Source organism: Nothobranchius furzeri, chromosome 8 (assembly GCF_043380555.1).
Source record: "Nothobranchius furzeri strain GRZ-AD chromosome 8, NfurGRZ-RIMD1, whole genome shotgun sequence".
NCBI classification, from domain to species: Eukaryota; Metazoa; Chordata; class Actinopteri; order Cyprinodontiformes; family Nothobranchiidae; genus Nothobranchius; species Nothobranchius furzeri.
Window position 1 is genome coordinate 67,492,945 of NC_091748.1, and position 23,974 is coordinate 67,516,918.

General features: G+C 40.3%; 1 protein-coding gene across 3 annotated transcripts in view; it reads right to left on the minus strand.

The window, feature by feature from the left end:
* The window catches only part of hmcn1 (hemicentin 1), a 128,920-nt gene that overhangs the window by 22,813 nt on the left and 82,133 nt on the right, over positions 1 to 23,974 (minus strand). For all 3 annotated transcript variants that reach the window (XR_008566149.2, XM_015970954.3, XM_015970953.3), the window contains exons 42-75: positions 22,528 to 22,624; positions 22,049 to 22,171; positions 21,787 to 21,942; positions 20,385 to 20,663; positions 20,117 to 20,284; positions 18,841 to 18,954; positions 18,671 to 18,757; positions 18,399 to 18,590; positions 18,120 to 18,293; positions 17,937 to 18,050; positions 17,715 to 17,860; positions 17,479 to 17,629; positions 17,116 to 17,313; positions 16,930 to 17,043; positions 16,651 to 16,838; positions 14,162 to 14,258; positions 13,665 to 13,826; positions 13,414 to 13,527; positions 13,128 to 13,330; positions 11,835 to 11,916; positions 11,604 to 11,735; positions 11,272 to 11,421; positions 8,160 to 8,319; positions 7,815 to 7,939; positions 7,551 to 7,734; positions 5,882 to 5,979; positions 5,523 to 5,801; positions 5,249 to 5,445; positions 5,082 to 5,163; positions 3,788 to 3,924; positions 3,558 to 3,699; positions 3,299 to 3,443; positions 644 to 771; positions 399 to 555 (exon numbers count right to left, since the gene is read on the minus strand). Coding sequence is in view for 2 of the 3 variants with exons in the window: in XM_015970954.3 (XP_015826440.3) it covers positions 399 to 555; positions 644 to 771; positions 3,299 to 3,443; positions 3,558 to 3,699; positions 3,788 to 3,924; positions 5,082 to 5,163; positions 5,249 to 5,445; positions 5,523 to 5,801; positions 5,882 to 5,979; positions 7,551 to 7,734; positions 7,815 to 7,939; positions 8,160 to 8,319; positions 11,272 to 11,421; positions 11,604 to 11,735; positions 11,835 to 11,916; positions 13,128 to 13,330; positions 13,414 to 13,527; positions 13,665 to 13,826; positions 14,162 to 14,258; positions 16,651 to 16,838; positions 16,930 to 17,043; positions 17,116 to 17,313; positions 17,479 to 17,629; positions 17,715 to 17,860; positions 17,937 to 18,050; positions 18,120 to 18,293; positions 18,399 to 18,590; positions 18,671 to 18,757; positions 18,841 to 18,954; positions 20,117 to 20,284; positions 20,385 to 20,663; positions 21,787 to 21,942; positions 22,049 to 22,171; positions 22,528 to 22,624 (5,075 nt within the window). In the remaining variant the exon portion in view is untranslated. The remainder of the gene's footprint in view (positions 1 to 398; positions 556 to 643; positions 772 to 3,298; positions 3,444 to 3,557; positions 3,700 to 3,787; positions 3,925 to 5,081; positions 5,164 to 5,248; positions 5,446 to 5,522; positions 5,802 to 5,881; positions 5,980 to 7,550; positions 7,735 to 7,814; positions 7,940 to 8,159; positions 8,320 to 11,271; positions 11,422 to 11,603; positions 11,736 to 11,834; positions 11,917 to 13,127; positions 13,331 to 13,413; positions 13,528 to 13,664; positions 13,827 to 14,161; positions 14,259 to 16,650; positions 16,839 to 16,929; positions 17,044 to 17,115; positions 17,314 to 17,478; positions 17,630 to 17,714; positions 17,861 to 17,936; positions 18,051 to 18,119; positions 18,294 to 18,398; positions 18,591 to 18,670; positions 18,758 to 18,840; positions 18,955 to 20,116; positions 20,285 to 20,384; positions 20,664 to 21,786; positions 21,943 to 22,048; positions 22,172 to 22,527; positions 22,625 to 23,974) is intronic.

The following is a 23,974-nucleotide window of genomic DNA, read 5'->3' on the forward strand; positions in this document are numbered from 1 at the left end:
CATTATTAATCAGCTCTCCTGCATCTTTATATACAGGAGGAGGAGATGCGAGTCTACCACACAAAACCTAAAATAACTTTTGCTGCTGGTCCAAAAAAAAAAAAGCACCGTCTTGGCATCAAAATGTGTCTTTAAAATTCACGGACATCATACGTGAAATCCATGGCACACAGAAAACGGGATCAGAAAATAGCTTTTATCCTTTCAGACTCCCATTCTTTTTTTGGCAGTTGGGGGTCCATGGTCTAGTAGTAGACGGTGTGCCTTAGGCTCCCTTTATTGGAAGAAGATTTACTATTGCAAGAAAGATTTAGAGTACTCTTATGATCAATCTCTTCAACAATAGTTTCATTTTGGTTTCTGTAATAAGTAAAGAGAGTGAGAAAACCTGAATCAACCTGTACATATTCTGATTCTGGTCAGTACTGATGAGGCGACCATTTTTCTGCCAGCTGACTGTCGGTTTGGGAATACCAGTGGCCTCACAAGGTAGGGTGGTCTGCACGTTGACGATGACCGTCACGTTGGTGCGACTGACAGCAACCGAAGGAGGGACTGGAGGACAGGAGGGAGAGATCATAAAATGTTGGCCAGACTCAGCTTCTGTTGAACTTACTCTCTTCGTGTATCTTTCACCACCCACCGTTGACTTGCAGGTCCACTCTTTTCCGCTCAGTGCCAGCTGGATTTGTTGCCATACACAGGTATCGTCCAGTATCGGTTACCTGAGTGGAATGGATGTGTAAAGAACCATTCTCTGCAAATATGTACCTACAGAAAAATTGACAAACCACAGGAGACTTTGAATTTTATAAAAGAAAAGTAATAATAAATAATAATACATTTTATTTCAACAGTGCCTTTCTAAACACTCAAGGACACTTTACAGACAGAGATAAAATACACAACAATAAAAGATAGAACAGCATAAAACAAACAGACAGATTGGAGCAAAGAGAGTAACTATTGGAATGCTAGACAGAACAGGTGGGTTTTGAGTCTGGTTTTAAAGAGAGTGAGGGAGTCAATGTTACAGAGGTCAGGAGGGAGTGAGTTCCAGAGCTGGGGAGCAGAGCAACTGAAGGCCCTGCTCCCCATAGTAACCTGACTGAAAGGTGGGACAGAGAGGTGGATGGAGGAGGAGGACCTGAGGGAATGGGTGGAGGTTGAAGGATGAAGGAGGTCTGAGAGGTACGGGGGAGCTAGGTTATGGATGGCTTTGAATGTATATAGCAGAATTTTGAATTGGATTCTGGAAGTGACTGGGAGCCAGTGGAGCTGCTGAAGAACAGGAGTGATGTGGTGGAAGGAGGGAGTTCTGGTAATGATGCGGGCTGCCGAGTTCTGGAGAAGTTGGAGTTCATGGAGGGATTTGTGAGGAAGACCGAAGAGAAGAGAGTTGCATTAGTCAATACCGGAAGTGATGAGGCTGTGGAACAAGGATGGCGACCGAGTGAGTAGTGAGGGAGGGGCGTAGGCGGTTAATATTACGTAGATGTAAGAAGGCAGACCGGGTAATATTGTTAATGTGTGACTGGAAGGATAGTGAGGAGTCGAGGATGACACCCAGACTGTTGACCAGAGGGGAGAGGGAAACTAAGGAGTTGTCAACAAGAAGTGTAAAGCTGTGGATTTTGGATAGTAAGGATTTAGTGCCGATAAGTAACAATTCTGTTTTATCACAGTTAAGCTTGAAAAAGTTTGATGTGAACCAGTCTTTGATTTCAGATAAACAATTGGTGAGGGAGGAAGGAGGGAGTGAAGAGGAGGGTGTGGAGGATACATAGAGCTGGGTGTCATCCGCGTAACAATGAAAATGGATGTCAAATTTACGGAAAATATTTCCCAGGGGAAGAAGGTAAGTGATGAAAATGAGTGGACCGAGAACAGAGCCTTGGGGGACGCCGGTAGTGACAGGGAAGGGACGGGAAGTGAAGGATTTGAGTTGAATAAACTGAGTACGGCCAGAGAGATATGAACGGAACCAATCAAGCGGGGTATGAGAAATGCCAAGGGAAGACAAACTATGGAGGAGGGTGGTGTGAGAGATGGTATCGAAGGCCGAGCTCAAGTCGAGGAGGATGAGGATGGAGAGCAGTCCAGCATCGGCAGCAGTGAGGAGGTCGTTAGTGAATTTTATGAGTGCAGTTTCTGTACTGTGGCCAGGGCGAAAACCAGACGGGAAGGGCTCATAGAGGCTATTGAGAGTGAGATGAGCATGGAGTTGAGCAGAGATTATTTGTTCTAGGATTTTTGAAAGAAAGGGAAGATTTGAGATGGGACGAAGGTTATTGAAATTATTGGGATCAGTGCCGGGTTTTTTAATATTGGAGTAATAGATGCAGTTTTGAAAAGTGAGGGAACAATACCGGTAGAGAGGGAGGAGTGGATTATGGCAGTTATGAGAGGGAGAAGGGAGGTGAGACATGTTTTAACCAAAACTGTAGGGAGGGGGTCGAGAGAACAGGTGGAGGGCTTGGATTTACAGATAAGATCAGATATTTTGGATGAGGTGGGAAGAAGAAAGGAACAAAATGGCTGGCGGGGTGAAAGAATCTCAGGGGGAGGGGAAGAGCTTGGAATTAATTGCTGGTGTATGGAAGCAATTTTCTGAGTAAAGAAGGTTATTAAAGACATGAGTCAGCAGAATACAGGTGGGGGGTGGGGGTGGGGGTGGGGGGTGGGGGGGGGGGTAGAGAGTCCGGGGGATGAAAAATATTGTGCATTATTGAGAACAAGGTCCTGGAGTTGCCGTCATTGGAGGAAACCAATCCAGAGTAGAAAGCAGATTTTGTATGTTTAATAGAGTCCAAGTATTGAAGCAGATGAGTTTTGTGCATTTCTTTGTGTATTGCAAGACCAGTTTGTTCATGGAGGTGTTCGAGCTGACATCCTTTGACTTTCATCCATCGGAGTTCAGGGGTAAACCGGGGGCAGAGTTAGTAAAGGACACAGACAGAGTTTTGACTGGGGCAAGAGAATCCAAGATATTGTTGAGTGTGGAGTTATAATGAGAAACAAGATGGTCAGGAGAAGCAGAACTAGGGATGGATATAGTGTTAATAATAGATGGCAGGGTGTCTGGGTTAATGTTTTTGATATTGCGGAATGAGATGTGACGGATAGGCTTAGTTCTGAAAGAGCAGAGGGGGATGTTGAATGACAGAAAAAAGTGATCAGGTATATGGACATCATTAGCAGAACAGTTAGATGGGGTTAAACCAGAGCAGCAGATTAGATCAAGAGAGTGATGTCATATGATTAAGGGCAGGGGCATAAATCACATAAAATGCTCTACCTGGGGTTGTTTCCTGATAAAATTGCTCCGTTTTTCCTCCAAGTGACGCGAGGTGGTGGCACCCCACTAACTACACATTCAAGAGCTGCTGGCTGTTCGACGTGCACGGACACCACCTGGGAGCTGTCTTTGATAGTTGGAGGCACTGAGGGAAAAGTGGTTTTAATAATAAAGACTTGGGGAGAGAAAACAATGACCTTATCTTTGTTAAAGCTTTCTACAAAGAAAGATTGCAACAATCTCTAAATCGTTTTAATACCATTAACAGTCAGGTTGAACAGTCGTGTGGTATTTCCAGCAATGTTGCTCGCCACACAGGTGTACTGAGCTCTGTCCGAGAGCTCTGCCTGGTTGATCTGCAGATAACGTCCATCAGACAGAATACGCACACGAGCAGAGATCTACACCAGAGACAAGAAGAAATTCCCAACATAAGTCTGGAATAATAACATCAATAACTTGATGGTATTTGCAATTTCAATCTCTGACCTGCAGGGCTTTGCCATCTTTGAGCCATGCCAGAGTCGGAGGAGGAACAGCATCGGATTTGCATTCCAGAGTTACCTGTCCGCCTTGAAGGACTGGCAGATCCTGAGGTGTGCTTTCTCCCACAATGTTAGGTGGAACTGAGAGAGATATGAAGACTTTAAGTGTTTTTCTTTTTAAGAGTTTCTTTAAATATTTAGGATATTCTTTCACATACAAACTTAAATCATATACTTCTATATAAACAGAACAAGGTCACAAACCACCAAAGATCCTATTCACAGAGAAACCATGCAATACTTATTCTTTTTAAAATATGATTGGACGATAAGAGTTTTCTTCAACCCATATTGCCTAGCCTGGCAAGCCATCCCATAAATGCGAATATAAATGAGAAACAAAATAATTTTAGTTTGGTAAATGAAAGTCTAGATTCAAGGCTACATATTGCCCGCCTTAGCTACTGAAGGGAAATAGACGAGAGAACGATAGGGTCAGAAAAAGCCAGTCTCTTCAACATCACATGGATAATTTGTAATCGTGATGCAGCTCACCTTGGAAGCCAACGGTTAGCTGTAGCAACTTCACAACATTGCAGAACTCATTCGGGCTTATGGTATTTGTGGAAATAAAGCATTACCATTGTATTTTCATCTTTTAGAGCCGTGGATCCCAACCTGGGGTCCATGAACCACAAGAGTGTCTCCACGGGATTACAGATGAGATTACCAATGTTATATTTGTAAAATTTAAAGACTGCTCCAAATTTTTTCAAATACTATATTTTGTTGCCTCGACAGAATGGGGAATTTGCGCTCTTCGCTGGCAAAAAACCGAACATCACTCTGGTTTCCAACAGCATTTAGAAAAGAAGGGAAGATGGGGAGTTGATGCCCTCCAGTGTTTGAAAGCTGGTACCACACTTATTTTTTGCCACTAAGACAACATTTTAGCCTCCTTATGTTAATGAAGTAGTAAAAAATGTCTTAATTTTTTCTGTCCCCATGGGATTATTAATATATTGGAGGAGAAAGAGCAGGAGATTAAGGAACTGGATATTTAAAGCTAAGAGTTCCTTAGTATAAACACTTCCTCAACATTGTTTTGGTACCTTGATAGAACAGGGGAATTTGCGCCCTCTGCTGACAATACATAGAACAACACTGGTTTCCTATGTTGGTGAAGGTTCTCAGTCATCCAGGTCATGGTAATCCAAAGGGTTCAAATGAAGGCAACTGAACTTCTTTGGTTTCTTGACCTTTTCTATTAAACCACACCTATTATCATCCTCACTCACCATGGACTCGGACCAGGAAATCTTTGTCATCATCTCCTGCTAGACTGTTGGCTAAGCAGCTGTACCTGCCCGTGTCCTCCAGCTAGAAGGGAGGAGATGTATGAATGTGTGACAGAACAGAAAAATGCACATTTAAGTCTCGACTGTAATAGAAAGAAGAGGCTGACCTGTGCTGAGGTCACACGAAGAACCTCTCCTCCACGGAGGAGGCGCAGACCATCTGTTTGTGGGAGGGGGTGTCCGTCCTTCAGCCAGGTCAGAGTGGGTCCAGGGATTCCTGTGGTCTCACACCGCAACTCCAGGACATTATTAACCACCACAGACACTTCTTCTGGTGAACCAGAGCTCTTGATGTGTGGAGGGTCTGACAGAGAAAACAGGAGCCAAACATGTCATTCTTTCGTTTCTTTCAGAAACATAAATGTAGAACTCAAATCTCACCCAGAACTTTCAGGTTGAAGTGGCGGCTAGCTTGACCAGCGTTGTTGTTAGCCACACAGGTGTAGCGACCTGTGTCGTTGATCTGGGCCCAGTTAAGCTGCAGAGTGCTATTCATGTTGAGGAGACTGACATGTTGGTGAGGTGTTAAAGTGCCTCCATTTTTGAGCCAGGTAATGATTGGAGTTGGAGTCCCATCAGTAATACATGACAAAGAAGCTGAATTTCCTTTGACTACGGTCACATCTTCTGTGGTTCCTGCTCCCTCCAGACCAGGAGAAACTTAAGAGGGTATTTCAATAAATGCTTAGCTTTTTTTAATTTGACATAGAAAAACCCCAAATAAATGCTGTCTGACTCACCTTGCACCTGTAGTTTATAATGCCTGTTATCCACTCCTGCCCTGTTTGATGCGACACATGTGTAGCTTCCACTGTCAGACACCTGGACTCGTGAGATGCTGGGCAACATTCAATGAATAATAAATACTTAACGTTTAAAAGTGAACATATATTTGTGAGTGTTTTCTAGGAATGTCTGACATCATCGATCGATATTGGCACAAAAATGTTGTAACACAAAATATCAGTATAGGGTATTTTTTTTTTGCACTTTTCATGACACAACCATTACACACCATGCGCATACTACCAGTGTTGGGAAAGTTACTTTTAAAAAGTAATTAGTTACTGTTACTAATTACTTTGTCAAAAAAGTAACTCAGAAACTAACTGAGTTATGAGATTATAAAAGTAACTAATTACCAAAAAAAACTACTTAGTTACTTTTTTCATGAAAGAATGCAAGAAAAATGGGTTAAATGAACTTCCTTTATTTACTATAAATTACTACAATAGTGAAATATAAATGACTAATGAATGGAACATAATAAAATGTATGTCAAAATGTTTTTTATAAACTTGAATAATTTAAATAAATTAGCACTTAATAGGAGGAACTACTAACAGGAACGTCTTCACAAAAAAACTTTTTAAAAAGTATAAAAAAGATTTTAAAAATGATTAAAAATATGTTTAAAATTAGAAAAAAATATTAATTGTGATTTTAAAAAACGTAAGAAAAGGGAGAGAGAAAGTGAATAAGAAAGAGGGAAATCGGTGGATCCCAGGAACAAGAGCAGAATAAGGAGAAGGTGGTGATGAAGGCCACACAAAAGCCAGCCTGAACTGGTGAGTTTTCAGCTGCTTTTTAAAGGAGACCACTGAGTCCACTGATCTCAGGCTCAGGAGGAGAGAGTTCCAGAGTCTGGGGGCCACAGCAGCAAATGATCTGTCACCTTTGGTCTTTAGCCTGGTGCTGCACAACCAGTAGGCTTTGATCACTGGACCTCAGGGACCTGCTAGGGGTGTAGAGACTGAAAAGATCACCAACGTATGATGGTGCTTGTCCATGTAAGGAAAAAAGGGAAAATATAAAAGAAGAAAAAGATTCCTGACTGAGGGTTTGGTGTGAAAAGAAAGCTGACCAAGAGAGTCTCTGACTTTGGGAACCAGCTTGTCTGGGGCACAGATGTGGATCTCAGTCTTATCTTCATTCAGCTGAAGAAAGCTCCCAACCATCCAGGTTTTATTAGTCTAAGCAGGTGTGTAACATGTAAGGATATGTTAATAAATAAATAAAATTAAAAAAATATGTGAAATCCATGGCACAAAACAAGCGGAACAAGAACATTGCGTTTTTTGCCCCATTGACTTGCACTCATTTTTTTGTTCTTCCAAGGACCCATGGGCCAGAAGTAGATGGGCGTGACTTAGGCTCCCTAATGGATATTGTTAAAAAGAAAACATCAAACATCCCTAGTATGATCATTTTAGAATTTTAACAGTTTTTCTTTGGGCTCTTATGGTTGTCAAGATGGGAGGTCAAACAACTAGTAAAAAATCCCTGTATGATGACAAATAACTTCAAACAAACCATACAACGATAATATTTGTCACTTAGTATAACAACAAGAATGAGTGGAATTCAACAGAAGAGAGGACATATTCAAAATGCACAATCGTGACTCACCGAAGCACCTGTCCAGCAGAGAGGACATGTATGTTGGAGGAGACTGGCAGAGGGAGGCTGTTTCTCAGCCAGTTCAGCTGAGGCAGAGGGTATCCAGTAGCAACACACTCCATTCTGACATAACTCTCCATAATCACAGTCAGGTCTTCAACAGCCTCGCTGCCGCCAAGGATAACAGGAGGCACTGTTGTGGGCAAACGGAGAACAAAGTCAGAAAATCTAAATCATCATTTACTAAATGATTCAAACGTGAATTAGACGTACCGTACACATTCAGATTAAATATCCTGTCCTCTTCTCCAGCTGGATTTGTGGCTACACAAGTGTACTTTCCACTGTCGGATGGATCGGCTCGGGTCACGATTAGTGTGTTACCATTTGGACTGATGCTAAATATAAAGACAGCAAAGTCCTCTAATTACAGACTAATTGTAAGATAAAGTTGAATTATTTTATCATAACTGTTCCCCGGTTTACATCATGTATAAGTAGGATATTCTCTCAGCTGAATGTTAAATGCTTATTTTTTATGATTTTATCTATTTGTCACACTGCTAGACTCCCTTTATACTTGTTTTGTTTTTCCTAATGACAAATGGATTTTCCTACCTGAGTCTTTTCATTTGTGCTCTGCTGATGGCTTCTCCGTCTTTTAACCACTGGATAGTTGGAGTCGGGGTTCCTTGAGAATTACAGACCAGCTGGATGCTTTCATTCACAAGAACTCCCATCTCACTGGGCATGTCGGATCCAGAGATGCTGGGTGGGACTAAGAGAGAATAACTGGTTAGCTGTAACACAGCAGACAGCTTTGGAAACTAAAGAAACTTTGAAGTCATTTTCTCGATCCATTACTTGCTAAAATGACCTTTTAGTGGGAGAATGAATAGTCTCTCAGACCTCTCTGCTCCTTGAGGGCAAAATACAGCATTTACAACTTGAGCCTCTGCAAACCTGTGACCTGAAGTCTCACATAGTCATGTCTTGCTAGTAGCAGTAATGTTTTATAGCAATCCGTGTTAACATCTCAGAACAGATGAGCTAGAGATGGTTAGAATGAAAAATAGAATAAAAAGGGTTGAAAAAAATATTTTATATTTATAAAATGTATGTAACATATAAAATATAAAAAAAATCAAATAGGGAGAATGGAAAATTTTACATTAAAAAATTAGATGGAAGAAAACAAAAAAATTATACATTAAAAATTAATAAGGAAGGGTAATAGATGATCCCAGGAGAGAGATAATTGCTAAAAACTGAAGCATGAAGAAAAGGTAGTCAGGAAGAATCCACAGAAGATCACATTAAAGCCAGCCTCGGGACTCAGTAGTACACACACACACACACACACACACACACGCACGCACGCACGCACGCACGCACACACACACACACACACACACACACACACACACACACACACACACATATATATATATATATATATATATATATATATATATTTGTGTGTGTAATAAAAGCCATAAAAGAAAGCAAAGTATTATATTTAAAACTAGGAAACACACAACAGGTCACTGTGAGGACAAACTGACTTTAAAAACCATAATTTCTTTCATTTATCTGCCCAAAATCATGACTTTTCAGGAAGCACAGGGATAGGAAATGTGTTAATATTATGAATTAATTTAAAAGTAACCTGGTCACTTGTAGTTTTAATCATTTACATCCTCAATAAGCAGCTGTATTGAGCACTGCGCATTCCCGCAGCAGCGCTGTTGCTTGCTTGTCTTAGTTAGGTAAAAATTTGCACTCTGAGCATAATTTTTTATTATTTTTATCTATTAATTTGTCTATTCTCATCTTGTCATGTTTTAGTCACCAAGAGCTGTTTTTACCTTGTCACCGTCTCATTTTTGTTATGAGAAAAAGGGGCGTCAACAAAATAATTTAGTCATTGTCATCGTTGACAAGAACTCAACTCAACTCAACTCAACTCAACTTTTATTTCTAAAGCACCTTTCAGGCACAGGGGTGGCAACGCGCTGTACAGACATATATCAGTGATTAATAAGACGGACAACAGTATGGTCCAATGGTTGCCTTCGGTCCAAAACATGCTATTGGCTGCAGTTTTAGACTAATGTGAGAGAACCACTTTATTCATATTTTTGGTAGATTTTTATTCCTATAGCTACTCTGTGTTAGAATGTTGTTAAGAGATATGAAAAAATGTTTTAAGCTAATTTGTTTTCCAAATTCACTATTGCAGCTTTAAGTTAGTGTCATAGGCCTATTTATTTGTCTGCAACAGCAGCTGAATCTCAGTCTCCCTAAGCGTGGTGCTGAGATGTGTTTATTAGTTAGTAATGCATTTGATCTTTTTCTGTATATCGCAGCTATGGTGATAAAACCAGGGGGGCCTCCAGAAAATTTGATGGGGTGGCCAGATGGGGCCAAAGAAATATTTGGGGTGGCACACCAAATTGGTCCTAGTGGTAATGTTGGGAGAGATTAGCCTGTGGTGATGTATTGCATTGCTCCTTTATTAATTTTTATTTTAAAAAAAGTATGTATCCAAAACATTTAACTTACATTTTATAAACACAAACATTTCAGAAAAATACACTTCAGTTATTTAAAATTTAATTTCAAAATTTATTTTAAAAGGTATATATTTTTTGTTTAATTAATCTGTTGCTGTATTCACAAAAACTATAGAGATAAAATGTTTTTAAAAAGGTGATTAGCAGAAACATATGCATTTTAAATTTCATTCTTATTATTTCTTTACTCATTAATTGTATTAATTTTATTTAGTTTTTTTACAATTAGGTCTTTAATGGTCACCCCTGCCCACCCCTTGGAGGCGCCATTGCCGTCAGGTCAGCAGGACTAGAACAGAACAGTCCCCTGCATCACTGTGAGTCAGAAGGTCATTAGAGAGCCTGAGAAGAGCTGTTTCAGTAGAATGAGCAAAACCTGACTGGAAGCAATCATAGATGTTATGTTCATCAAGAGCAGCTGTGAGTTGTTTAGCAACAACCTTTTCCAAGATCTTGGAGATGAACGGAAGTATAGAGATGGTCTGAAGCTGCTATGGAGAGAGGGGTCGAGACTCGGTTTTTTAAGAAGAGAGTGGATTACACTTAAAATAAGCAGGGACCTGACCAGAAACCAGAGAAGCATTAATTATAGAGAGCACGCTGGGACGGATGGGCTGACAAGCACTTTTAAACAAAGAAGGTAAGGGGCATGCAGAGGTCTTCAAAGAGTTAACTAGTTTGGTATACATGTCGATGGGTTAACCCTTATTACATGATGTTCATCAAGGCAAAACTTCAGAAGAAACAAACAAAAAAAAAACTTTATCTGATGAAACAAACAACAATAAAAAAAACAAAAAAAAGAACATCAAATTGATTAGGGTCAAACAAGAGTCAACAAGGGGAAAGGCGGTATCTGAATGGCGAGAGCTCAGAACCAAATAAAGATTCAAATTGGATGCAGACCTCGCAGTCATGCTATTGCACTTGTAAGCATTACTTTAATATGTGTTCTGCTGGTTTGACGGGCACATGGCGAGGGGGAGGAGAAAACTGTTTTTCTGACAGTTAAATGGACACAAGGGGATGTTAAAGCAAGCCTAAACTGTCTAGTGTCCCTTTAAGTATTTGATTTATCTTTCTTCTTTAAGTTCTTTCCTAATAGTATAACACGATTAGCAGAGACTTGCTGTATATTTGAGTTATTTCTGTACCTTGTAAAGTGAGGTGGTAGCTCTTGTTTGCTGTGCCCTCCATGTTAGAAGCAACACACGTGTACGTTCCACCGTCGGGAAACTGCAACCGTGCAATCTGTAGTTTGCTTCCGCCTGAGAAGATGTGCATTTCCAGAGAATCTGAGTTCTCTAAGAGGAAATAAGAACTTATTGTTATAAAAATATTCATAGTAGCAAAGACAATTCAGTACGTTTCCCCGACTGAGCCATGAACATTTCACCTGTTAATTGTTATTTAGCCTAATTTATAATGAACATGACTTTTAATTTCATTATAAGAGGATCAATACCATACCTCCATATGGGCTTACCAATGGGGTGTCCATTTTTTAGCCATGTCAGACTGGGAGGGGGGATTCCAGTAGCATCACATGTCAAAGTCACTGGGTTACTGATGGTTTCCACTACACTCTCATTTCCTGGACCATCAATACTGGGAGGAACTGAAAAAGAAATCTTTCTGAATGGGCTAAGCACTTTTAATCATTTGTTTCAAAAGCATATTTTAAAGACTAAATAAATGTTTTTTTGGGAAATGCTACCATGAACGTTCAAGTGGAAATTCTTGTTCACTTGTCCTGCAACATTTGAGGCCATGCACACATACTGTCCAGTGTCAGACACCTGCAGTGCAAATCAGAAGCATAAAGTATGAACATTAAGAAAAACACAACATGTATTTAAAGGAGTCAGATCGCAACATTTTAAATCTGTGAGAGCAAAGGTAGCCCAATATATGACTAAATATCACTGTTGCTGCTGTTGAGATGACATTTTATTTTAAATATGAGATATTTTTGTCAGCTTGAATTTATACCTGAAAATGAAAGAGTCTGTTTCAGTGAAATTCTGCCCTTGTCCGCTCTGACAAAACTTCCCCACATCAGCATTTTAGGCAAATCAATAGCTGTACTGGCTATGGTGGTCTAGCAGTTAAAGCCTCTACCTGTCATCTGGTTCGACTCCTGGTGTCAGCAGTAATATATTTAACCAGCTTTTTATATGTTAGTTTCATTGATTATTTTCTGCAAAATATTTTGTGTCTCTAAAAGATCTTTGAATTTGGTTATTTCCATGCAGCATTTTAGTTGATTTACTCTGCTCACCTCACATGAACTCATTCTGGCTAAACAAACAAAAAAAGTAATTAAAAAAAAACTGATTATCCCTTATATTTTAAACAGTTTACCAATAAAGGTTTAAAAAGATAATACTGGAAAGTGTAGCTAAAAAATTAAGAAAAAACATTAAGACCGGTGCAAAACAGCACGCCAGAGTTAACCACTGGGCTACCAAGTCTATTACAAAACAACACTCATATCCTGCACTACGTGCGTCTTTGTGGACAGGTTGCATGATTTTTACAGCAGTGTTTTGTCTTCAGTGCAGTAATTTGTCAGAACATGCACTCTGGTACCGGTGGAGGTTTAAAGCAGTCATCTGTGACATGAAGGTCACATTCTCAGCTGCAGCATGAAATCAACCACTCTATGCTCGCAGCTTGGAGAAAATGGGTGTTAGTGACCTACTTCCCTGGGAGACGGGTAGCTTTAGAAGTAATGCCTGATGACACACTTGAGCTACTTTGTTTGCAGGCTTTGAAAAAATGTGAAAACATTTGAAGCTGAGGCAGAAAAATGCATGAATGCAGCCGAAAATAGTTGGGGGGTATTTCTCATGAGGAAATGACAGTATCACATGAGATAAAGCTAAAAAAAATTAAGATTTTTCACGAGATGGAACCTTTAAGCTGAATGTGTCTAAAATGGCTAATAGAGCAAGAAAAGGAACAATTATAACTGGAAATCAGTAAATAAAAACATGCTATGTCTCACTTCAGATGGTTTAATCTCTAGAATCTGCCCCTCTGCCCGCATGTGCAGGTTTGCAGATTCTGTCAGCGCTCTGCCATTCTTGTACCAGGTGATGACAGGAGGGGGGACGGCGTTGGACTCACAATCCAAAGTTACTGATTTACCAGCTAGTACTTTAACCTCCACAGGAGAGTCTCCGATCTTGCCACGGATACTCGGAGGAACTGTGAGGATAAGAAACATTGATCAATTTTTTTATTGGACCCCCCCAAACTCTGAATCACACACTAATCCACAACGAACTCACCAAACACAGTTAGGTGGACATGTTTGCGCGCTTCTCCTGCTGCGTTTATAGCCACACAGCTGTACTTCCCTCCATCAGATACTTTTGCTTTAGGAATCTGTAAAGATCGTCCACCTGAAAATACAAATGAAAAAACATTTGCTTATACGATTTATAGGTCTTGTATTGTCATTTAACTTTAGCCGCCACCAGTTTCTGTAAGCTAAATGAATAATCTTTGAAACTGAGACCCTGATAGTTCCCTTGAGTACCTGGCATAATGAGTGTGTTGGTTTTGGCTTGGATGGGGCCCCTGTCATTTAACCAGCTCAGTGTGGGAGGGGGGAAGCCGGTAGCTTCACAAGAAAGTGACACAAAGTTGTTCACCACCACGGTCACGTTCTCCGGACTCACGCCAACGATTAAGGGAGGCACTGAAAGGTAGAAAAGAAAACTTTCAATTTAGCAAGCATAACTCAATGTTAGTCTGAAAAGTGGAAAATAAAACAAATATTGTCTCTTTATGAATGATGATAAATGACCCGCACTTGTGTGGCACCTCTCAGAGTAAGGACTCCAAAGCGCTTTACACTACCGTGTATCATTCATCCATTCACACACAAATTCGCACACTGATGGTGATGAGCTACGATGTAGCCACAGCTGCCCTGGGGCGCACTGACAGAGGCGATTAATTAAGCCAATTAAAGAAAAAATCTACTTTACATTGTTAACAAAGAAAAACGCACTAGAATGTTTGAAAGCTCACCGTGAACATTAAGATTAAAGTGTTTCTCTGCACTTCCAGCCACATTTTCAGCCACACACACGTAACGTCCCGTTTCAGAGACTTGAGCAGTCAACACCTGATGGATAAAAGCAACAAAAATACAAAAATATCATTCACACCAGGGTAGCAGTGAAACATTTGAAATATAAATAAATTGTCATAACTATACATGTAGCCCAATTAAATCTACAGTAGTATCAACATAAGTTATATACCTTTTAATAAGTGGTACAATATATTTTCCTTTGGATAAAAAAAAAGCATAAAATAAAACAACAACAACAAAATACTTTTAAAGGTTAAACATGGAACACAAACACCAAAGCGACATCTAGAGTGTGGAGGTTATAGTTGCAACAATAGAACAAGGTTTCCCGCCGTCAGGATACCAGGTTCGCTGCCGACCAGCCAGCACCATGTCCAGTGACGAATCGTTCAGGATAAGGACTAATTTCTACTACAACGTTTATTTTACAAAAGTATCTACTGTTAGAACATTGTAATGGAATGAAATGACTGTTTTCCACCTAAAAGTCATTTCCCCCTCTCCTCAGCAAGAACTAATCTGCATGAGATATTGCTCAAGGTCATGCATTTGCTTCTAAACTGTTTTCCTTTCCAGCCCAAGAGAAGAATAAAGACAAAGGACTCTTTCTTTTTAATAAATCAAAAAACTCTTTTTAATAAGCTAATCAAACAAAGTGTTAGTCAATAATAAAATATGAACCAATTTGTGAAATGAAAATATTAATTACTTGATATTATAATCCTACAGAATAGAATAAGTAATGTAACTTTAAATGTTTCCACTAGAGACTGATCACACGTAGCGTTAAGACATGACACATTGCTTTTACTGATCCAATCAGAATCTGCCAGATCGATGGAGGCGTGGTTTTGGTGGTGTTTGGTAAATCTGTCATCTTTTCATTCGCCCATAAACCAAAACATCCAAAGTATAAAACTATGCCCACGTCATCTTTAACGCCAGTTCAAAGCGTTCTAGAGAAGTTGTCGGGAATGGCCAATCCGTAAATTTCCTCTTCAGCCGAAAGAACCAACGACAAGCTGGATAAAATCTGTTGCATTTTACCAACCGAGCAACGGTTCCTTTCAGAATAAAAGCTGAACTCATTGACCCTCCGGGTCCATCTGACGCTGTCAACCAACTGTAGCTTTTTACCTGGAGACGATCCAAAGACTAGTCTGTCGTACTGCTGACGCTGTTTCATCTGCTCTGGTACCAGAAGAGGGGTTCGAGGACCTGGCATTCTGGATCTGTACGGAGGTCTCATTCTAAGGGTATGTGTGGAGCGACAAATGGCGTCTTATGTGTTTATGAATCTCCGAATCAAAGCTTAGCGTGAAGACATCACTTTCACTCCCATCAGAACTAATCGTTTCTCCGGATTTGCTTGTTCTGAACAACATTCCACACTGCACCATTCTCCGTCTCACTTCACCTTAGTTACACCATACATTTAGTGTTTAAAGTTAGTCTAGTTTTAATTTGTTTAGTAATAAATCTTTAAACTTTTAAAACTTGACTCTCTTCTGTTGTCTCTCAGTCAATACGAAGTGTTACATAATCCCTGCAATAAAAAGTTCCAATCTTCTGGTTAAAAGTACCCAAAGATCCATAAGATTGATTTCACATTTATTATGGAATCTCATGTCTTATGGTTCATTAACTAGATGTAAAATTAACCCTTTACAACATCTTCTGGGCTCAGAAGCTGCTGCTTGACTTGTCGAGTCCACCATTTTTTGTAGTGCCAGCCTCGCTGTGCTGAGCTGACTATTTGACAACCCGTGATGGCGCCCTCTTTTGGCTGGTAGATGTAAACATATACCCAGTGTCATGCCCGTCAAAATAATTATTTGATTATTTTTTTATTTAAAATATAGCTTTTAAAGGAAATACTGTACTGTAATACTTTTACTAAACTGCTCCATATTCAACCTTTAAATGATAAATGTGTGAACCAAAATAATAAATAACATCTGGCATTCAAAATTATGAGAACTAGTAATAGTAATATTATTCTTTTTGCTTTTAAACCTGTCTCAATGAAGACTTTGACGTTTGTCACACAACAATATTTTTGTCTTCATTAAATGTATTAATTTACAAACTATTTCATCATCAGTAGGCTAATTCCAGACTTTTGGTGCAGATTTCATTGAATTTCAAAACTTTATTAGACAGGAACAGATTAAAAACAATCGGGCCTGACTCTGTTTGAAACTCTTTTTCAGCAGGTTCTTGTTCTGCAGAACATCACACTTTAACCACATAATCATACATACTAAGACAAAACAAAGCGATCAGATTGGCATTTTTGAATGAATTAGATATTTTATCCATGAAGTTTTAACTTATTTTATGTAAAACTGCAGGAGTTGCTGGATAATCGTTTGTTTTCAGAGACAGAACATGTTTAATAGCATTTCATGATTTCTGCTACCTGAAGTGTCCGACCGTTGGACAAAATCTTAAGTGGACCATGAGAGCTGATATCCTGTCCGTCTTTAAACCAGGTGATCTTGGGGGCGGGGTTTCCCTGCACTTGACAGTCCAGCTGAGTTGTTTTATTGAGGTGTACGGTAACTTCTTCAGGAGCGTCGCTGCCTGTTCCTCGTATACTCGGAGGTACTGGTGACGAACAGATCAACACAACCAAAAAGGGTTCAGTATGAAAGTCTTTCATTCAGTGCTAATTAACTAGTTTGCTGAACAGACTCACTTAGTACTCTAATGTCATACTGGATGGAGTCTTGTCCCGCTTCATTGATGGCCATGCAGGTGTACCTGCCGGAGTCTTCAAGGTGGGCTCTGGGAATCTGTAAAACTCTTCCACCTGAAATAAAAACAAAATGAACTAATAAGAATAAATCATTCAGATTTGAATGATTTTCTTCATCTGCTTCACCTGGTAGGATCAAAACTTTGTCATTGGAGCTGACTCGCTGTCCATCTTTGTACCAGGTGAGTGTTGGAGGGGGTACAGCATTTGTCTCACAGTACAGAGAGATGGGATTGTTGAGTATCACGTCCCGAGCATTTCCTCCAAAGCCTGGAATGGAGGAGGGCTCACCGACTCCACCGGCTCTGTTGAACCTTGGTGGAACTTAAAAGAAGGGGAACAATAACATATATTAACCTTGCTCGGATAACTTATGGAGCTTCATTGTTCTCACATTTAAAAGACAACAAATCACGCGTTCTTGGATTTATCTCAGTTTCTCTGCAGAGTCAATCCCTGTTAACACGAGATCATCAGTGCACAGTTCACCTTGTATATTTACATCAAAGTCCTTCTCGTCTTCTCCAGCGACGTTAGTGGCAACACAGGTGTAGCGGCCTGTGTCCGACACCTGAGCGTGTTTGATCTGAACAGTGCGGCCGTTGGATGTAATGGACACGTGGCTATCAGCCCGCAGGATCTGTGGAGGTTTGTTTTTTTTATGTATTTTTAAAGATTAAAATGTCTTGCAGGTATAATCAGTGGAACTAATGACTATATTCTACCTGTCCGTCCTTATACCACTGCATTGCTGGGGTAGGAAAGGCCTGAGCCACACACTCCAGGGTCAAAGTGCTGTTAATCTTGATCTTCACCTCTTTTGGGGCCAGTCCCTCTCCAAGAATGTCATTCTTATTGATCTGTGGAGGAACTTTAGTCAAGAATATTTTTGGTCATATTCATAACGTTCGTAGACATTTTAACTCTCACAAATGCAGGAATCTCACCAAAAACTTTGACCTCATAGTGTTTCAGCGTTTCTCCGGCCTCATTTGTAGCGACACACGTGTACCTCCCGGCATCCTCCTTCTTAGCACTGAGAATCTGCAGCGTTCGTCCACCTGTAAGAAACATAACACTAAAGCTTAAAGTCGTTTTACATTTATTTTCCTGCACCTTTCATCTCAGACCTGGAAGTACTCGGACGTGTCGAGTGGACTCTAACGGAGTGCCGTCTTTGAGCCAGGTGACCAGAGCGGGTGGGTAAGACTGCACTTCACACACCAGAGAGGTGGGGCTGCTCAGGGTTACCGTTACCTCCTCGGCAGAAATGTCAGGGCCTGAACCAGCAATGGTGGGAGAAACTGGCAAAAGACGGTAACCCACATCAATCACATCAAAGACCATTGCTCAATCTGAAGTAATTCCTAAAATGACGGCAGGAAAATGAAGTGGAGGTGTCTTTGTACCTAGAACATTGAGGTTGAAGTGCCTGCTGCGGTCCCCTGCACTGTTAGAGGCCGTGCAGCTGTATCTGCCGGTGTCTAACACTTGGGCCTCAAATATCTGGAGAAAGTGGCCATAAGACAAAACCTGGTGGTGCCTGTCAAGCACCAGCAGTTGTCCATCTTTCTGCCATTTAATCTCTGGAACTGGATTACCTGGAACATTGTTAAAGGGTTAATGAATAAAGCTGTTAAGAATAAACTTATATTAGGAATACATTAGGAGCAGAATTTACCTGATGCCTCACAGGTGAGAGTGATGTTGTATTTTTCTTTTACTTTAGTTTCCACAACCGTTCCCTCCTCCACAATACTTGGTGGAACTGCCAATCAAATCATTGAACCAAAACATAAAATGTGACTCAAATCTGCTATTTTAAGGATTTCTTTGATACTTTTTCTTTACCTAAGATGTCAAGGTCAAAGTTCTTTCTTTCTTCTCCAGCGCTGTTTGAGACGATACAAGTGTACCTCCCAGCGTCTTCCACAGCCGCTTGCAACAGACGGAGATTGCGTCCCCCTGGAGGTGAAACAGATCATTCAAAGAGTGTCTCAAGTTTCCAACATAACAGCAATAATGGTTATTGCTGTTTTCTGAAGATAATGTTCGGATAACACAAATGATTTAAGAGCTGTTAAAATATTAAAAATTTCTATTTAATTAGATGTAGGTCTCGTGGCTTCACTTTATAAAGGTTTTTGCGAAACTTCCCAATAGCTACGTTTGCGTGCGTCAAATTTCCCCTATCCGATTCAAATCTTGGTTGGTCGGAAATCCAAAATCTCTGTTTACATGGACACTAACTGAAATGATCTAATCATTAAATAGGTTAAGCATGCACAGAGTTATCTTTCCTGGAAAAAAAATTGTAAACAAAAACCATCTTGTCGGCACATCTGTCCCCTTGCATATTTTTTTTTATTCTCGAGCTTTGTCCGTCAACTTAGGTGTTAGATGATTTAAAGTAAACCCGTAAGCTTCATTTTGTTCGCTTAAATCGTGGAGATAAAGTTCTGCATAATGGCTAGAGACTGTGTTCTTGCCCTCCAGCTTGTATGGATGTGCGCAGTTACCCAGGTGTAAACGATAACTTTCAAGGGGTCTATATCATGCTAAACTTATCATGCTGGTTTAATTGTACAAGGACGGCACAGAAGACAATGTTACATGTAAGGGAAATGCAACCGTTGTCTTGTACAGAGGTTTTTGACCATGTTATATTGTTATTTCGTCATCAAAAAAAACCCTAAAGCGGTTTTTGGCTTCAAGGATGCATTTTCCTATCTCAGCTGTAAACCTGCTGGTCTACACAGCAGCTGCAGACAGCAGGATGGGGTTGTTGCTGTGTCATCACAACCTACTCCTCCCCATCCAGGAAGTACGGATCCCTCTTCCCCTGAACTGTAAAAAACTCTCAGTGTAGCTAGCAGGGAGTTCAATCTCCACAGCTTAGAAGAAGTGATTTCTTTCGGAGTGGGACATGTCTGCTTGAATCAGTGGAATCTGGGTCTGCAGCCAGTCAAATTCACACGGGGGAGGTGAATCTCATCAAACTGGTAAGATTTTATCATATTATGGGCCTATCGTTGCTCTAAAAGCTCCTCAAAAGTCCTTTAATACATTATACAACAGCTGAAGGATTCGTCACAGTTTTTGATAAAACTATCAAAAATGAACACACCTGAGAGGATGCGCACTGAGCTGGTTGCCTTAACTGGCTGACCGTCCTTTAACCAGGAAATGGTCGGAGGAGGGATCCCGGAAGCCTCGCAGTTCAGAGAAAAGGGGTTCTTCACCACAACACTCACATTCACTGGGAATTGCACCTGACCAGTTATGGTAGGTGGGACTGAGCATGATGAGGAAAAATAACAACAAAACGCAATTCCAAGATTCAGACTGGTGGTTAGTTTAAAAATGAAACAGACTACATGATCATAAATCCACACCATGTACGCTGATGTCATGCTTGCTGTCCGCCTGTCCAGCTACATTAACTGCGATGCAGGTGTAACGCCCTGTGTCTGACACTTTAGCATCTTTAATCTGCAACAGTCGCCCCTCGTTCTGGACTTTGGCACCATGCTGACTCGTTATGGGTCGCCCATCCTTTAGCCATGTGATCGCTGGCCGTGGTACACCTTCTGCAGCACAGTGTAGGGTCAAGTCACCTCCCTTCATCACGGCAACGTCTTCATCGTCTTCATCACGTCTGATGGAAGGGCGAACTGCAGAGAGAAAAGTGTTTTTTTTAATTAAAGTCATACTTTGCAACTTAGAGTACTTCACTAAGTTGGGGTTCATATCACAATGTGGGTCATGAAAATCCAAATGTGGGGTCTTAAATGACCAAGAGAAATTCAGTTTCAATTTATTTTATTTATACAGCATCATATCACGACAAGAGTCGTCTCAAGACACTTCACAAAGTAAACCTACATATCAGTGCATTAAATTCAGTTCATTGTGCTTGTTACTTAGGCATTTCCTATGTAAGGAAACCCAGCAGATTGCATAGAATCATTGACTTGTTTTGTGAGAAACTTTACAGCAATTCTTATAGCAAGTATGTAGCGACAATGATGAAGGAAATTCCCCTTTAACAGGACCCTAACACATCTGCCATGACTCACTTGGGATTGAGAAGGCAGGGAAATTAAATTAGCTGTTAGAAATACTTACTGACAGCTAGATTCCTAAAAAATAATTGTCCCCAATTGTCCCCAATGTCCCCAATGTCCATGCAATACTGCAGAGCCACATCACCCAACATAACCCTACAACATCCAGAGCCTTAAGGAACTCCGGGCAGATCTCACCCATCCAAAGTAACTACCTGGAGCCCTATATACGGGTCCATTGACTGATAACAAAATTGAAGACATCTATGCTTCTAAATAGTGGACACACCATGAATTAACATGTCCCATTGGATATATTATTTTCAGACTTTTTCTAGGGGCACCATTATTTTTGTCCAGGCCTGTTCCATGAGTTAATTTTTTATTTTTGAATTCCGTTGATGCGTGGTTGAAAAGCAATGTCTGATTTTCATTGGTTGAATTCCATATAATTTTATTTATTAACACGTTGATCAGATTTATGTCACTTCTGTGAGGCCATTGTTGATATTTCTTTCATTGACCGAAGCGTACCAACAATTTTGTCCACATCTGTAGAGTATATATACTGTACAGCATATATAGATGGAAAATATTCTTGCCATTTTAAATGAAGAATTTTTTGTAATATTAGATTTTCCAGACAAAGCTGTTTGTATGTTTTTATTTATATATGATAAATAAGCTGAACATTGACCAATGGATGAGTAGATGTTGTAGACGTTTGTACCATAAACCTGCAGACTGTACTCCTTGGCGGTGGTGCCGGTTGTGCTGGAAGCTGTGCAGGTATAAGAACCAGTGTCTGCTTTTTTAGTGCTGGAAATCTGCAACTGACGACCTCCTGATAAAATCCTGAACCGATGGTCTGATTTTAGATCATGCCCTGAAAAATATGCAAAAAAAAAAAAAAAAAAAAAAAAACCACTAGTTACTTCTAGTATTCTGGCTCCTACTGTACAATTTTGTTTTGCACAAGTGTGCAGATTTACCATCCTTCATCCATGTGAGGTTAGGAGGTGGAATGCCACTGGACTCACACACCAAGGTAATAAGACTTCCTTCAGTCACAGTCAGAGGGGATACCTCTTCTGAGCCACTGATGCTGGGAGACACTGCAAATACAGCATGAGGTCTAAAGGAGGCGCTCACATCTAACTTGATGAGTGTCAAAGAGATGAAGTCCTGCTGATGGGATCAAAATAAGCTCACTTTTATCAAATAAACATAGTTCAGATCTCATTTACCACACTTATAATAATAATGAAACACCAGATTTTGTGTTATCAGACACAAGGGCTCATCCTCATCAGTATTCTAAATAAAATGGTAACACTTCACAATGAAGACCCCTTTATTAGGTTCCTTAGTGCAATATTAAGCATTAATAAATAATTAAATAAAGCATTAACAACTGCGTAAATGCTAAATGTACAGAATGACATAAGGAGAAAGAGGATATACAATGTACCCCAAACATTGAGGTTGTAGTTCTTCTCTGTTTTTCCAGCAACATTAGTGGCTTCACAGGTGTATCTTCCTGAGTCCTGCACCTGGGCACTGTTAACCTACCAATCAGATTCATAAACAGATCAGTAAGTATGACAATAACCATACATCACCTATAAAGCTAATAAAAATAAATGAGAAGTAAAACCAAAGCTGGTAATGCTATTTTTGATTAATTGTTTGAATAAGTCGTTACACCCAGGCGCACAGATAGGGTGGGGGATGGGGGAGGATCTGCCCCCCCCCCCTTCAGATTGACCCCGATCCGTCCCCCGCACCAAGGCCAGAAAGAAAACCAAATCTGAGGTTATAAGCACTTGAAGCTCCTTTTTCCAATTACATTGAATGCAGCATGACGTAAACAAACACTAACTCCAGAGGTGCCTCCCGCCAGTCGGGGAGAGGAGGAGATGCTCGCAACATGAAGAGCGCAAATATTAGATAAAACGTATCATTGCCGGCAGGTCAGGTCTTTGCTGACTGATCACTTTGTCTGGTAATGACTGACTCAGATTATGAAGCAGATTATTGACTGATGAAGAAATTCACTCATCCAGCCAGGAAGATTGAGGCTGCTTCAGCATCAGACAGCTGGTGCTGCACGAGAGGTGTGTGGAGCTTTCAAGCTCCAAACGTTGGGTTTGATGTTTGTTTAACCTTCTTTGGGACGTGATGGATGTAGAAATGATGGTAAAAACACAGCAAATGTGACAGACGTAGCGACAATGTAAAAAAAGCAGTGAAAAAAGGGGCAGATGTCGATGCGTTACATGTGAAAGTCAAGGTGTGCCACATAATCATAAAAAATAGGTAAAATCTAAAATCTAAAAAGAGCTTTATATATTTATATATAAATTACATATATACATATATAAATGAAAATTTCTAAATAATGTAACAATACAAAGGAACATTTGTTGGTCAGGCTGAAAAGTTTGGGAATCACTGCTCTAAGTGATAAGGGTTGGGTATCGAGCATCGATTGGAACCGGTTCCAACTGTTAGTTTTTCCCGGAATCGTTCAAAGTTTTTTTATTTCGATTCCTAGTTTCGATTCCTAGAATGCCAACTGGAAGAGGAATCCGTGGCCGATCTCCGTGAAAAATAAACGTGTTTTGCAAATTGTGATCAACGCTTTTCAGAGCTGATCACACCAGCTGTCTGTGTGCAGCACCGAGTCCCCCCTCCCCCCACCCAGATATAAACAAACGCATCTGCCGAACTTTTACTCCGTAATGTAAACTTTAACTCCTGCAGCGTAGAGGAAACTTGTTAAATACGTCAACATGGTGGATTTAATAGAAGCTTCAAAGAACAAACTCTGGATGGTGTGAGGTGAGTTTGTCTCACTGCAGAAATAAAAACACACACGGAGCGTCAGCAGTCGGACGCAGCCGCTCACCAACACT